Source organism: Falco punctatus (genome assembly GCF_963210335.1).
Source record: "Falco punctatus genome assembly, chromosome: 1".
Lineage (NCBI taxonomy): Eukaryota > Metazoa > Chordata > Aves > Falconiformes > Falconidae > Falco > Falco punctatus.
Window position 1 is genome coordinate 77,864,855 of NC_137580.1, and position 13,017 is coordinate 77,877,871.

Below are 13,017 nucleotides of genomic sequence, written 5' to 3' on the forward strand. Positions count from 1 at the left end.
GAATGTTGTGTTTCTCAGTGTGCTTGCAAATTGTAGCATTTCTTGATTTGCAAGAGAAAATTCAAACCCACTCAGAATCAAAGCGTACACGTGTTAAGGGAGCCCCGGCGGCTGCTGCATGGGATGCATACAAGACTGATTCAGTCACAGCCCCTGTCACATCAGGCGAAGGATGTGGATCTTCTGTAGGCAGCACCTGGACGTGACCAGCACCCTGTGGAGACCTCCACAGACCTCCAACGCAGGCTGCAGGATTGTGAAATTTTGATTTTGCCACCTTATACACCAAGGAATTTGCCGGTGTGGTGACATTTACCTCAGCCGGGGACCTGAGAAACCCTCCCTGTCACAACCCGGACACCTACTCCCACAGCAGGCCTTGTTTTCTAATAAACACCTTTTTATTTAGGGGAGGAGGAGGAGGAAACAGTGTCACCAACCTTTCAGAACCAGACCACCTCACACGCATTTGACGTCCCCACAGCCCTGAGCAGGGCTCCCACCTTTCAGGCGGCCCGGGGAGCCCGTGCCGGCCCCTCAGGGCCGCGGCAGCCGCACACCCGCGGCTGGGCCAGCACCAAGGCCGAACCCAGCCGGGCGCCCTGTGTCCGCACGCCCCGCCGCGGGGCCGTCACAGCCCTAGTGCCGCTGCCCGGCACTACGTGCGGAACAAGGCGGGCCGGCCGGCCCCAGCGGGCCTCCCCCCGCCCCGGCCATCCGCGGCCATCTCCCCCCGCCAGCCCGCGCTTCCCAGCCTCCGCTCCCCGGCCCCCCCGCAGCTGCCGCGGGCGGGGCGGGACGGGGCGGGCCCGGGCCTCAGCCAGGGGCGGCGCCCACGAGCCCGCCCGCCGCCACCATGAGCTGGGCCGCGCTGCTGGGGCTCCGGGGGCCGCGGCTGCTGGGGGCCGCCGCCCGCCCGGCCCGCCGGGGCCAGTGGCGCAGCACCGGTTGCGAGCCCCCGGCGGGCGCCGCGGTGCGCATCGGCTGCGCCTCCGGCTTCTGGGGGGACACGGCCACCGCAGGTAGGCGTGCGGCGCGGGGCCGGCGGCGGCGGCTGCCCGTGGGGGCGGTGGGGAGACCCGGCCGGGCGGCGGGGCCGGTCGCTGGGCTATCGAGGCCTGGCGGGGCGGGCGGCGGCTGCTGCCGGCGCCGCGAACGGCTCCGTTGCGTAAGCGGCAATGGCAGGGGCGGGACGGCCCGGCTCGGCTCAGCCCTGCCCCGCGGCTGCGGCCGGGCCGGACGGGGCTGCCGCGGTGCTAACGGCGCGGTCTTCCCTGCCCCGGCAGTGCCGCAGCTGCTGTACGGAGGGAAGCTGGATTTCCTTGTCTTCGACTATCTCTCCGAGATCACCATGTCATTGCTGACGGCTGCCAAAGCCCGGTCTCCCGTAAGTAGCTGTCGGCAGCCGAGGCCGGGCTGGGCGGGGGCGGGGCCGAGGCGGGGCCGGGGCGGGGCCGGGGTGGGGCCGAGGCGGGGCCGAGGCGGGGCGGCGGCCCCCAGCTCTCTCGCCCCCACAGTCTCTTCAGGACTCTTTAAGTCTCTCAGACGTGTCAGGCTGTCTTTGCTTTTGTATTTTTTTTACTCGCGCGTATTTATTCGATTTTATATATTGTTTCCTCTAGTCAGACCCTTCACGTCCGTTTCTAATAGCGTTATCCAAACCCTTTGAGCGCTCCTTGTTCTTCCCTCGTCTTGGTTAACTAAGCAAGGGGGTAGCGTTGACTGAAGTGTAACGAACGGTTACAGCTTTTAATTATTTCAGGGTTTGGGTTACACTCCGGATTTTGTCTCTGCTGCCATGGCTCCCTATATAAAAGATATTCACAGGAAAGGTATGCCAGTCTGCATGTGTTTGTGTGTTAATGAAGTTAGCTGCTCTGATATGTTTTGTGGGGCTTCTGTTACTATAAACAGCTGCTTTTCCCCCAGCATCAGCACAAATCCCATTGTAATAGGTGTGAAGTACAGCTCTGATGGTGACATTTAAATCAGGTTTTGTGTATGTGTATCTCTGTGTATTTATTGTTGTAGCTTGAATTTGTGAATGGAGCATCACTTTGCACATCTTTGTTAAAACATGAGAGCTAGACTTTTTCAAGGCAATCTGGAAGTTTTTCAACAATCCCATAGAGCTTTAGAATATCGCTTATTTGATCGTTTTTCTGTTTACATTAACACAGCTTCACAAGTTTCTTATTTTGAGAGGTGAAAGGGAATTACTTCTAAGTACTCAATACTTTGCGGTCTGGAATCTATAGAGACAGATGCATATTTCTGCTGAAATCCAGTTGTTTGGAGAGCATGGATGCTTGAGTGACTGCTGTCAAATACTGTTCCTGTAGGAGTTGTTCTGATACAGTCTCTCTGCCTTATCATGTATGTCTGTTCAGTCCCTTTCTCCTTCCACGTGTAAAAGAAAGATGAGAAGTATCTGTAACAATTCTTTTTCTGTAAACAATTTTGCTTTGGCTTATTCTGATCCTTTCACAGATTAAATGAGATTCATATTTTAACATGAGTTTAGTACTTTACTTGATTAGATGTCTGACACCTTGCAAAGATGATACCTTTCTTTATATATATAAGTGATTGTTGCTGCTGCTGAACTTAATTTGTCTTTTTTGTTCAGGTGTTCGTGTCATCAGTAATGCTGGTGGAATTAATCCACTTGCTTGTGCAGCTGCCCTTGAAGAGGTGGCAAAGAAGGCAGATGTTGATTTGAAAATAGCTGTTGTTGCTGGAGATGACCTAATGAGTGAGGTATTTTCCTTTGTCTTAAGGCTTAGTAGCATGGTGGAAATTATTTTAATCTATATAGCGTGAAGGTGGCATTTACTGGCCTACTGGTATAGGAACTTACTTTGTGTATTTTTATGCAGAAGCCTTCTGCTAGAAGCAACATTTTTAAGATGCTCTTCTTTATTTCTTTTTTTTTTTTGATGCATGAAAAAAATTCCTGGCTTCTCTTGTGTTTGGTGTGTGATGGGACTGTGTTTTTTATAAGGCTGTAGATCTGCTGTTTATCTTTTTGAAGCAAACTGTGAATGCAATCTAAGGTCTGCTTGCCCTTCAGGATAAGCTAGGATGTGCTGTTACTTATTGTTTCTGTCTAAACTAAATAAACCTGAATTTTAAAAATCTTAAATTTAAATGTGGTGTAGTTGCCACGTGTTCAAATGTTCCTCTCTTCTAGCTGTTTTTAGTAGTTTACAGGCATTTCCTGTTATTTTGTTTACCAGTGCTTGTTTTTCTGGTTTTATATGATTAGTTTATGGCCAGTAAGGTTATGTTAAGTAGGAGGTTCAAAGTTTTAATGTTAAAAAAAAAAAAGAAAGATGAGATACATGGCTTTTTTAATTTAAAGGATGATGCTTTATGTATGAAGTCAGGTTCTGCAAAAAAGTGTTGGCTGTACCTGAAAAGATACTGTGAAAACAGTTTATATACTGGTAGTAGTTAGGAGGGGATGGGTTTGCGCTATGGTTAAATCTCTGCCTGTAACTTGGAAAATTATTTATCTGTGTAGGCTTTGTTACTCCTTGCATACTATTGAATGTGGAAGATGGTCAAGTAAGATTCTTTATTTGCAAATTACGTGCAGTGCTTGGACTTCCTTTCGAGAAACTTTTGCCTTACTGAAATTACTTTAGCATCAGTGGTCCAGAATTTCATCACTGGTCCGACAGTGAAATAGTCATTATTTAAGCTTGGCTTGGATGTTTCTGATCTGAAATAGATTATTTTCTATGCTGTTGTCAGTACGTAACTTCCAGGAATCAAAACCAGACAGCTTTTACAGAAAACTTTTACTGTTGATACCAAACATCATAAATAATGCTAGGATATGTTATTTGTGGTTTGGAGGATTACAATCCCTAACACAGAATAATAAATAAATTCAAAGTGGAAGATGTTGGGTTTTTTCCCCACACTATAGATCCCTGCCCTGTAGCTAGTACTAGACATTGAGTCTATGCAGTCACTAGCATCTGGATCCACTGGTTTCCCAAGCTGCTAATTAATGGTCAAAACCACCTTCCCACACCCCCCTCCCCCCCTCACTGTATCTCTCTGGGAACACAAAGTATTTTAGATATCACCTGGAACCACAGAATTATCCTTATTTTCTGGCCACTCCACCACTGCCATTATGGCAGACACATTTCGTAGGGTTTGATTTATCCAATCTTAGAGCAATTAAAGACAGTTTAAAAGCCTAGGGAATATGTCAGTGCACTGTAGTTGATAATCTGTGGCTGACCTAGCATTCTTTAAAGACTGACTAACTCTTTTGTGTGCTGGAAAACTATGGTTAAAAGTGTATGTAGGGCTTTTAGCCATTCAACTGGTTTGTATTGGTGCTAACTAATGATTCTACGTTGCTTAGAGTTGCTATGAGGTGTATCTATTGTTTGATACTAATAAAAGGCTTACAGTAGATACTACAAAATGCTTACAGATTTGGTGTTTTGTTTCTTTTCTAACAGAAAGAGAACCTCAAAGGAGCTGGTATCACTGATACAGAGAGTGGCAAACCATTTCCAGAGAGTGTTCATAGCATGAATGTGTATCTTGGGTGAGTTATTTGAGCAAGTTGGTTTTATTATGCAAAAAATAATTTTAACACATTGACAACATGAAATTGTTTTGTTTTGCAAGTAGAACCACCTGGTTTGTGAGATTCACCTTTGTGTTACTCAGGCACCCAGAAAAAAAATTTGTTTGTAACTTGTAAATAAACTTTCAATGTAGAACCTTGCCAGTTGTGACTCCTTAGCATTAAATCTTCTGTGAATCCTCAGGTTTTAGTTCAAGCCAAAATAGTTCTAGTTTAATTATAACAATAGTAAAAATACTTCTTCATATTTGGAGTATCCTGTTGCTGTGTGGAGCAGTTGTTTAGGGTGTTGTCACTAGAGGAGTGCACCTGAGTACTGGGACGTGCTCTGCGCACTGTAGGAGGTTCCATTAGGCTGCACTGAATTGTGTGTCAGGCTGGCTTTCCAGGACAGATCACAGTTTTGAAAGATCTCCCTTATGATACCAAAAGCCTCCCATGAAATCTTTAAATGCAAGTGTTCTAGCGGCCTGTTTGTGAAGAGTCACATTTTCATTGTCACTATGAACTTCTGCAGATGAATCAATGTCAATCAGGTCGCTCAAAGGGGCAGGACTGAGAAATGGGAAAGTAGTCAGGTGTTACCAAAAGCCAGCATCTCTTCCAGTTGGTGATCCCAGTGATCCTGGTTTTGCTTTTCCTTTCTCAGTGTTGTACATACCATCCCTCCTGTATTCCTGTTCAGTGTTTCTCTAAAGCCCATGAGCACAGTTCCCCCCGTTCTTATACAAATCTTTATGGGAAAACTACTGTGCTCTCTCTTTTATCATTCTCATTGCACTTTCCAAAAATGCATCGCTGACAGGTAGCAGGGTACGGCTGTACCTAACACAGCATGTCTTTTTTTTTTTTTATCTGTACAATAAGAGCCTTTAATAAATGAGTCTTTTTAAATTCGTTTTTAGTGTTTTCTGTTGTTGCTGGATTTTCTGTTTGTTGAATTTTGACTTGCAACATTTGCAGACCATGAGTTTAACTGTAGATGAAATCTAAGAAATAACATTCAAGATTTGTAATTATGAGAAAGTGTTCATTGCCATTCTGTGATTCATGAATTAAAGCAATGCATATCAAAGCAGAGAGGACAAAAGCAGCCTAGTATGAGACATTTTAAAAATCTGTTACATCTGTCTCGGCTTCATTAACAGATGCTAGAACAGCAGTCTCTTGGTTTTCTGATAAAAGTGGTATTTCTTTATGGGCCCCTTAATCTTAGTTGCATTGAAACGTGATGCTATTATCAATTTCTAAAATTAGTCATTTTTTGTGAGTTATTTGGCAACATCAGCAGTGGATGCTTATTTATGAAGCAAATGATAAATTGATATATACTTGTAAAACAAGTCAACATTGGAGTGTATTGGGTAAAATCTGCAAGTTCTGTAGACAGTTTACTTTTAATTCCCTAAATTGATGTTTGCAGTTTGATTCTTGCTTCAAAGGTGTAAACTCCATCTGAAAAATGTGCACTGGGGTATCAATACTGAATTTCTTCTGTCCTTCCTGATTTGGGCTGTTAGTTCTGTGGACTGAGCTCATGTGTGTTTGCAAGTGCCAAATGACTTTACTGGTTTTTTAAAGGTCATTAAACAGTTTCTCTATCGGTGCCCTGTATGTATGCAGAAACCCCATTTATGCTTTATACTCGTCACTTGTTACTCGATGCTATTCCCAGAGGTGTAAAATGTTTCTGTATATTTGCTTGTTCTAGCTACTATCCTTTGGTTCATGTAGCACTGGGGGGGAAGGACCCACATACGTATATTTTATGTTTACATTGCAAAGAGAACTTCGTGTCTTCTAACTTGCCTCAGACAAAAACAGGGCTAGGTCTATAGAAACTAGAAAACCACTGCTCTTGGTTTTGTTTTTCAAGACACGTTGTTTACATGGCTTGTGTTCTCACACTGCCTATTTCAAGAAGAATAAAAGAATCCAGCACACAGCATGGGTTTAGAAGCCGGGAGCCATGCCCTCTGGTCAGAGCTTGAGCGGTTCACCAGGGTGAATCTTTTCAAACTGAACTAATTTGGACTGGGCAGACTCTTAAACTGACCAAATCTGAAAAATCTATTGCTTTGAAAATAATGACTGCACAGTACTCCTCTTGAAGTTGGTTGATGCTGGAAGTTCTAAAACCACATACATTGACCTGAAAAGTTTTAAATTGGAGGGCAGTGTCCCTAAGCTTTCTCTGTGAAGAATGTTGGTCTTTATACACTCATCTACAAACGAAACAAGAGTAATGAATCTCTGAAAACACTTATTATTTTCTGTTACCAGTAACAGAAGTGACCCTCTGCGTATTATGGCCAAGATGGTTTCTATGAGTATCAAGACAAGTGTTTCAATTATGTCATTTGGATACCCAAATATGAACGGGTGTTATGATGATTGCTTTTTAAAATATTCTTGTTGTATATACAAAATGACAAATTGGTTGTTAAAGTTGATCTTACTATTTCCTATGGGATTTTTAAGTGATTTTTATCCTGAGTGTAGCAAGAACTGATTTTTTTAAATGATGCTGTGAAAAGTACTTCCTGTTGTGTTTTGTGTCCTTCAGTGCAAGACCAATAAGCAGGGCTCTCGACCTTGGTGCTGATATTGTTGTGACGGGTAGATGTGTTGACAGTGGGATTGTATTAGGACCACTCATTCATTCTGTAAGTACAAGTTAATTTCCATATGATAATGAGCCTATGTGAATGAATATTCGGTATTCATTGTCAGACAATTTTTGTTCCTTACGAAAATGTAGATACTAAATAAAAAATAATGAGCATTTTTATTATTTTTGTCCTTGCATGCATGAAAAATTGCCAGCTTTCACTTCTCCTAAACGTATAGCAGGGATATTTACAAACTTGTGTATCATGAAGCTGGAAGGCGTTTTGGTGAAATTAAGGAAGCCTTACCATGTTTCGCCACTCCTTCCGCCCCCTACCTTTTTAAAATATAAGAAAATTTAAAATTTAAGAAACAGGTATATTTTTCTTTACCACAAGGTGGCGATAGTAGAGCTCCCTTTGGTTTTGCCGGGGGGGGGAGGGTTGCACATGAGGGGGTCTAAACCACTGGTCTTTTTCAATAGGTAAGCAGTTTTTCTTTGAGTTTCATTGCAACATTTCTCAAATTCCTTGATTTTCAACAAGGTGTACAAGCAGGATATGTGGTTTTCTGAAGTATTTTGAATAGGTTATACATTTTTGTGAATGACCACACACTGTGAAATATGTAAGCTTTTTTTCGGTGTGTATTTTTTTTTTTAAAAAAGAGGGTATGTGTTAGTGTCCAATTACAAACATCCTTTCTAAAACTTCATACTTTTCTGACTTCATGTATATTAAATATAGTCTAATACAGAATTAAATTTTCCCATTTATAAGTGCCATTATGACTTGCTGTTTTATTCCTAGCTGTTTAAATTTTCAAAATAGTTGCCAGTATGTATGAAGGACTGCAGAGAGGCTTTACTGAAAGGTTTTAGGGAGACTTGTGCTAAGTTCTGAGTAAGAAACAACAAATATATTGCTTGCACTGTGTTGGACTTGGGGGGGGAAAAATATGTTCTAGTTTAAACAGAAAGCATACTCCCAGATCTTAAGGATGACTGGTGGTACTCCAGGAACTGATAATTTTTAAAAGTTGGAAAAAGATAGCGGTTTGTTTACATGACACAAAATAGATGCTAGATTTTTATGCAAATTTTGGGTAACATGGATATAGCACTTGTTTTTTTGAAGAGGGGTGTGACTTGGAGAACTTATATTTGTTTGCGTGTATTGATAAGAGGAAAACTGAAATACATCAGAGCACTTTTACTAGTTTACTGTATAGCAACTCAAATCCACATACAGTGTCTGCCAGTAATTGTTCTTTAGATTTCTGCAGTTAAGGAAAAATATATCCAATGCGTTATTACTCAAAGCAGTGAACATACTATGTGCACTTTTCTGTACTGTATGGAACTTTTATATATTTAACGTATTTGTATTTTCTTCTAGTTTGGCTGGAATAGGGATGAATTTGACTTGCTAGCTGCAGGAAGGTAAATGATATAAGAAGAAATGGGTAAATTTGTATTTCATATCATAATGTCAGGGTAACAGAACTCTTTAAGCATTTCGTGATTTTGCATTTTATTATTGAATTCATTTATTTGAATGTTTCTGTTAGGTTTTGGGTTCTTCTTTAAGGCTTGCTTAATACTCTCATTTGGAATTGAAATTATAGAAACTTCATTCTGGAACCAACTTGAAGTAACAAAATGAGGAAAGGAGTGTGAATGATTTTATTTAACAGCTTAAATTTCTCTTCCTGTCATTTTGTGTCAAGAGGTGAAATCTTACAGTACAGACCGGGGATATGCAGCTCTTTCTGTTTGGCCATCACTGTTGATAGTTGAGATGGCAGCAGGTCTTACCCTCAAGGATGCACAGAAGGAGATTCAGTCAGAGGTCAGCATCCTTGTATGGTTTTGCAGAAGCGCAGTGTCAGTACTACCACGTGCAAACCCTAGTTGTAAGTCCTGCGGTTAGGGATCTGATGCAGAAGGCATAGGGTAAGATTCTGTCACCTAATTTAACATTCTGCATCACCTGACTGCATTGAAGTCCATAAAAATGAATGCTCACTAGGGTGACCTGAGTACACCTAGTAGTAGTCTGCTTGGACCTCCTGTTGCTTGAGAATAAATGTGGAGATAAGGATCTCCCCTGTAATTCTGTTGAGTGTTTTATGGGTTATCACAATCAAAGACTTGAAAATCATAATACATAATCATAACACATTCTGTCCTTCACATTGGAAGTGAGATGTTATATCTCTTGATTTAAAAATGGGGTTTGCATATTCAGTTCCACACAGTGCAAACTGCTAAAATACTGCACTTAGGTCAAGACTTCTAAATGACCAATGAAACTTGGTTCATGGTGTTAGATAATCTCTCAGGTGTTCTCTTTTTTTCAGGAAATTAGTTTGATTCTTTATGTAAAAGTTAGTTCTTTTTACTCTTACATTCATCTTTCAGAATCCCTTATTATGTTTAATGTGAAATTTACAAATACATTAGACGCCTATAGAGGAAAAATAGCATTTTCTGTTACATAGCTTTATTTCCATTGTACTTTTCTATTTTAAAGTTGGATATGTGAAACTTAATTTTACAGAATATTTAACTACTTGAATGCTATCTTCCCAGCCTTGCAGGTCATCTCATTGAATGTGGTGCTCAGTGTACAGGTGGAATATTCACTGACTGGCATGCGGTACCCGACTGGTAGGTAATTGTGACATCAGCATGTATGTTTATGGTGGGCCAAAGATGAAATTTCCTACCATCTGTGTTGTGAAAACTGCTTCTACTTTACTCTTTTGAGGGAGGCAGCATGGGCCTCTTGATATTTTTCCACTGTAATGTTACTCTTCTGTGATCTGTTCTCCCTGTTGCAGTTTTCCTTTCTGGTCAGTTGGGGACTTGCTTTGTTAACTTGAGAAGCAGATGGTTTGAAAAAAATTTTGGCTTTTTTTTTTTTCTTTTTAGATATTTTTTTTCTGTTTCCTTTTTCATCATCTGCTTTTTGGAGAGGTTTGCTGCTGGTTTTCATGTATGATTGTAATGGAAAAGACAATGTGCATATTTTTGATGCTGTTTCGTCAGTCTTAGTTAAATCAGAGTTACCTACTGTTCAGTCACAATTTTTTTTTTTTTTTTGGTAGAATCATGGTTTAACCCCAGCCGATAATTAGTGCCACGTAGCCACTCACTCACTCTCCCCTTACCCAGAGGCGTGGAGAGGAGAATTGGACAGGAATGTAAAACTTGAGGATTGAGATAATAACATTTTAATAAACGACATAAAATAAAAGAACCATAATAAGAATAATAATAGCAACAGTTATAATGAAAAGGAGGGAGAAGGGGAGAGAGGAATGCAATCCAATGGGAAGGGAGAGAGGAAGGCAGGAATGAATGTATGGCACAGTCCTTTCCTGCTCTATGATCTATCTCATAAATGCGTTGAGCTGGCAGTCCTTTCAAAAAGTTACATGTGTGTCTTGTGTTCAGACCTACTGAATAAGACTTTCACATAGGTAGATCCGTCTGCCTATCAAGGAAGGACTATTACAGCCGCCTTTTGACCAACTTGCTTCTAAGGGTAGTTTAAAAGTAGTCAGGGAATGTGCTTTGCATAGGGTGGGCGATTCTGGCTGCAGTTGATTCCTATTTGCCTTGGGATGAGAGGAAGGAATCTTGTTCTGTGCCGTATCAGAAAGGTTAATCATAGCTTATGTTAATGTAACGTTATTTTGTCATCTGCACAATCATCTGGCAAGAAGGCCTTCTAATTTGGGAATGAATATTCTCATATCTAGGAATCGTAAAATGTAATACGGCTTTTGATGCAGCAGGAGCACTAACACCCTCGTAAAAAAAAAAAAACCTACTTATGTTTGAATTTGAACAGGGTATTACAATGATTTAAAGGGCACAAGTCAGATGTATGCCAAAATTAGGGGCCTCCTATTGGTCTTAATCTTGTTCCCTTACCATTTTCAAAGATATTAATAGCCTCAATTTTTAATTTGAATTTTCCTTTCCTGTAAGGTATCATTAAGTTGAAAGGTGCAAATGAATGACACTGGTAATTTGATCTGCTTTGAATGTTTGTGCCTAGTATCAGAGGGTCAGAGGTTTCCAAGTTGCTTCCCCATGTGGACATCAGTTACAGAGTAGATTGTGCCCTGTACCTCCAGGGGTGTGGAGAAGACAGTGCCCGTAAGTCACCTTAAACTTTCTAGGCTTTCTCTTTCTATGTTATTTCAGGGCTGGAACATCCCCCTGTTACTTTTGTCGACTTTCTTTTGTGCATGTTTCAGGAGACAGCATCACACTTGCTGGTTACGGCCCCTTGGTGTGAGTGCGGGTCACAGGACGGGTCCCCGGTTTGCAGAATGAGGCCACCCATCATAAGCATGGGCATACAGAAGGGTTGGCTAATACTTTTCTGCAAAAGTTCCTTTATGTGATGAAGGGGAGGGCTGAAGAGTGGTGGGAGAGATGCAGGAGGGAAGGGTGGCTTCCATCAGCTGCGTTCCTGCTCCCAGGTTGACCCTGGCAAGGAGGCTGCTGGGGGCAGCCTGTGGTCCAGGTGGATGAGCCAGCAGGGCACTGTGCCCTGCATCCTGAGAGCTGCTCTCCAGACCTAGTTCCCAGGGCTGCCAAGCTTTTTTCTCCTCCTTGTAGTGACTGTGATCCGGAGTGTCATCCTGAAAGATGTATTCTGCTTTTCTGAGTTCCTGAAAACTGCTGATTTACAGGTGAAGGCACACAGGGCATCGACAGAAACGGGGTCAGATGTTTCTTTTCACCTATTGGAAGGCTACTAGCCCTGAGCAAACTACACGTGTTCTTCACTGTTGTGTTCAATAGGAAGTCAGATGAGGGGTGTATAGTAACAGGACACTGTTCAGTTTTGAAATTTATAACTGCTAATCTTACTCCTGATGTATCTCCTGTTGATTTTATTGTGCTGTATCATGAAAGTTCTTAGATTCTCCCATAACTGTGACTCTGAAAGGCCTCGCTTTATAAAAGAGTGAAAGAAAAAAACAGAATACTACTTTTCTTACTAAAATGCTTGGTAATTATTTTTAAGGACTTTTCTGTGAGAAATGGCAGTCTGGTTTTAAAAAAAGGGAAGCTTGAGTGTGTTAAGCTATGAGCTACTGGAGTGAGAGTAGCTAATTTTACAGACAGATACCCATATATTGCATATGTACATAGCTAATACTCATGTTTGCGTACATGTAAGTCATGTGACTTGTCTAAAATCATAGTCGTCTTGTGGCTTGGAAGGGACTGGTGCTGGCTTGAATTGCACCCAGTGCTGCTCTTCTGCCTTGTCCTCATACAGCCGCGTGCACAATTCTGAACCATGCATGGAGGTATTTGTGCTAATGTAAAGTAATTTGTTTACCTTTAGGTTAAGTCTATAAAGAATTAATCATAGACTAGTGGTTTTGTTTGGCAATTTGGAAAGTTCTAGGCATTTAATTGGTGAAATTATTGAACATATTACATGTCAGCTTGTATGATAAACTACTAAAAGTAGTCAAAACCAAAATAACATGTGAGCTTTAATTTTTCATGTAGAGAGGCAGAGTAAAAGATTGACTAAAGTGGACTTGTGGTCTAGCATACCCATTTAGGATACAGGGGGAAGAAAGGAAGGAGGGGAGGAGACTTCTTAGAGAGCCTTGCAGGTGGTGTCCCTGCCCCCTGATAGTTTTTTTTACTATATTTAGTCCCAAATGCATGAGGGAGGAATATTACAAAAGCTTTTAGGCTGCAGAAAAATGCATGTTCTATTTGATAGCTTAGTAGTAAACTGACT

The 13,017-nt window shown here is 41.8% G+C and overlaps 1 protein-coding gene across 5 annotated transcripts in view; it reads left to right on the forward strand.

Moving 5' to 3' along the window:
* Positions 1-744: 744 nt before the first annotated feature.
* The window catches only part of LOC308067350 (uncharacterized protein), a 64,928-nt gene continuing 52,655 nt past the window's right edge, over positions 745-13,017 (forward strand). For all 5 annotated transcript variants that reach the window (XM_080396081.1, XM_080396082.1, XM_080396084.1 and 2 more), the window contains exons 1-8: positions 745-1,022; positions 1,287-1,387; positions 1,763-1,832; positions 2,630-2,760; positions 4,488-4,576; positions 7,185-7,284; positions 8,626-8,669; positions 9,822-9,899. In XM_080396081.1, coding sequence (XP_080252207.1) covers positions 857-1,022; positions 1,287-1,387; positions 1,763-1,832; positions 2,630-2,760; positions 4,488-4,576; positions 7,185-7,284; positions 8,626-8,669; positions 9,822-9,899 — 779 coding nt within the window. In that variant the 5' untranslated portion in view covers positions 745-856. The remainder of the gene's footprint in view (positions 1,023-1,286; positions 1,388-1,762; positions 1,833-2,629; positions 2,761-4,487; positions 4,577-7,184; positions 7,285-8,625; positions 8,670-9,821; positions 9,900-13,017) is intronic.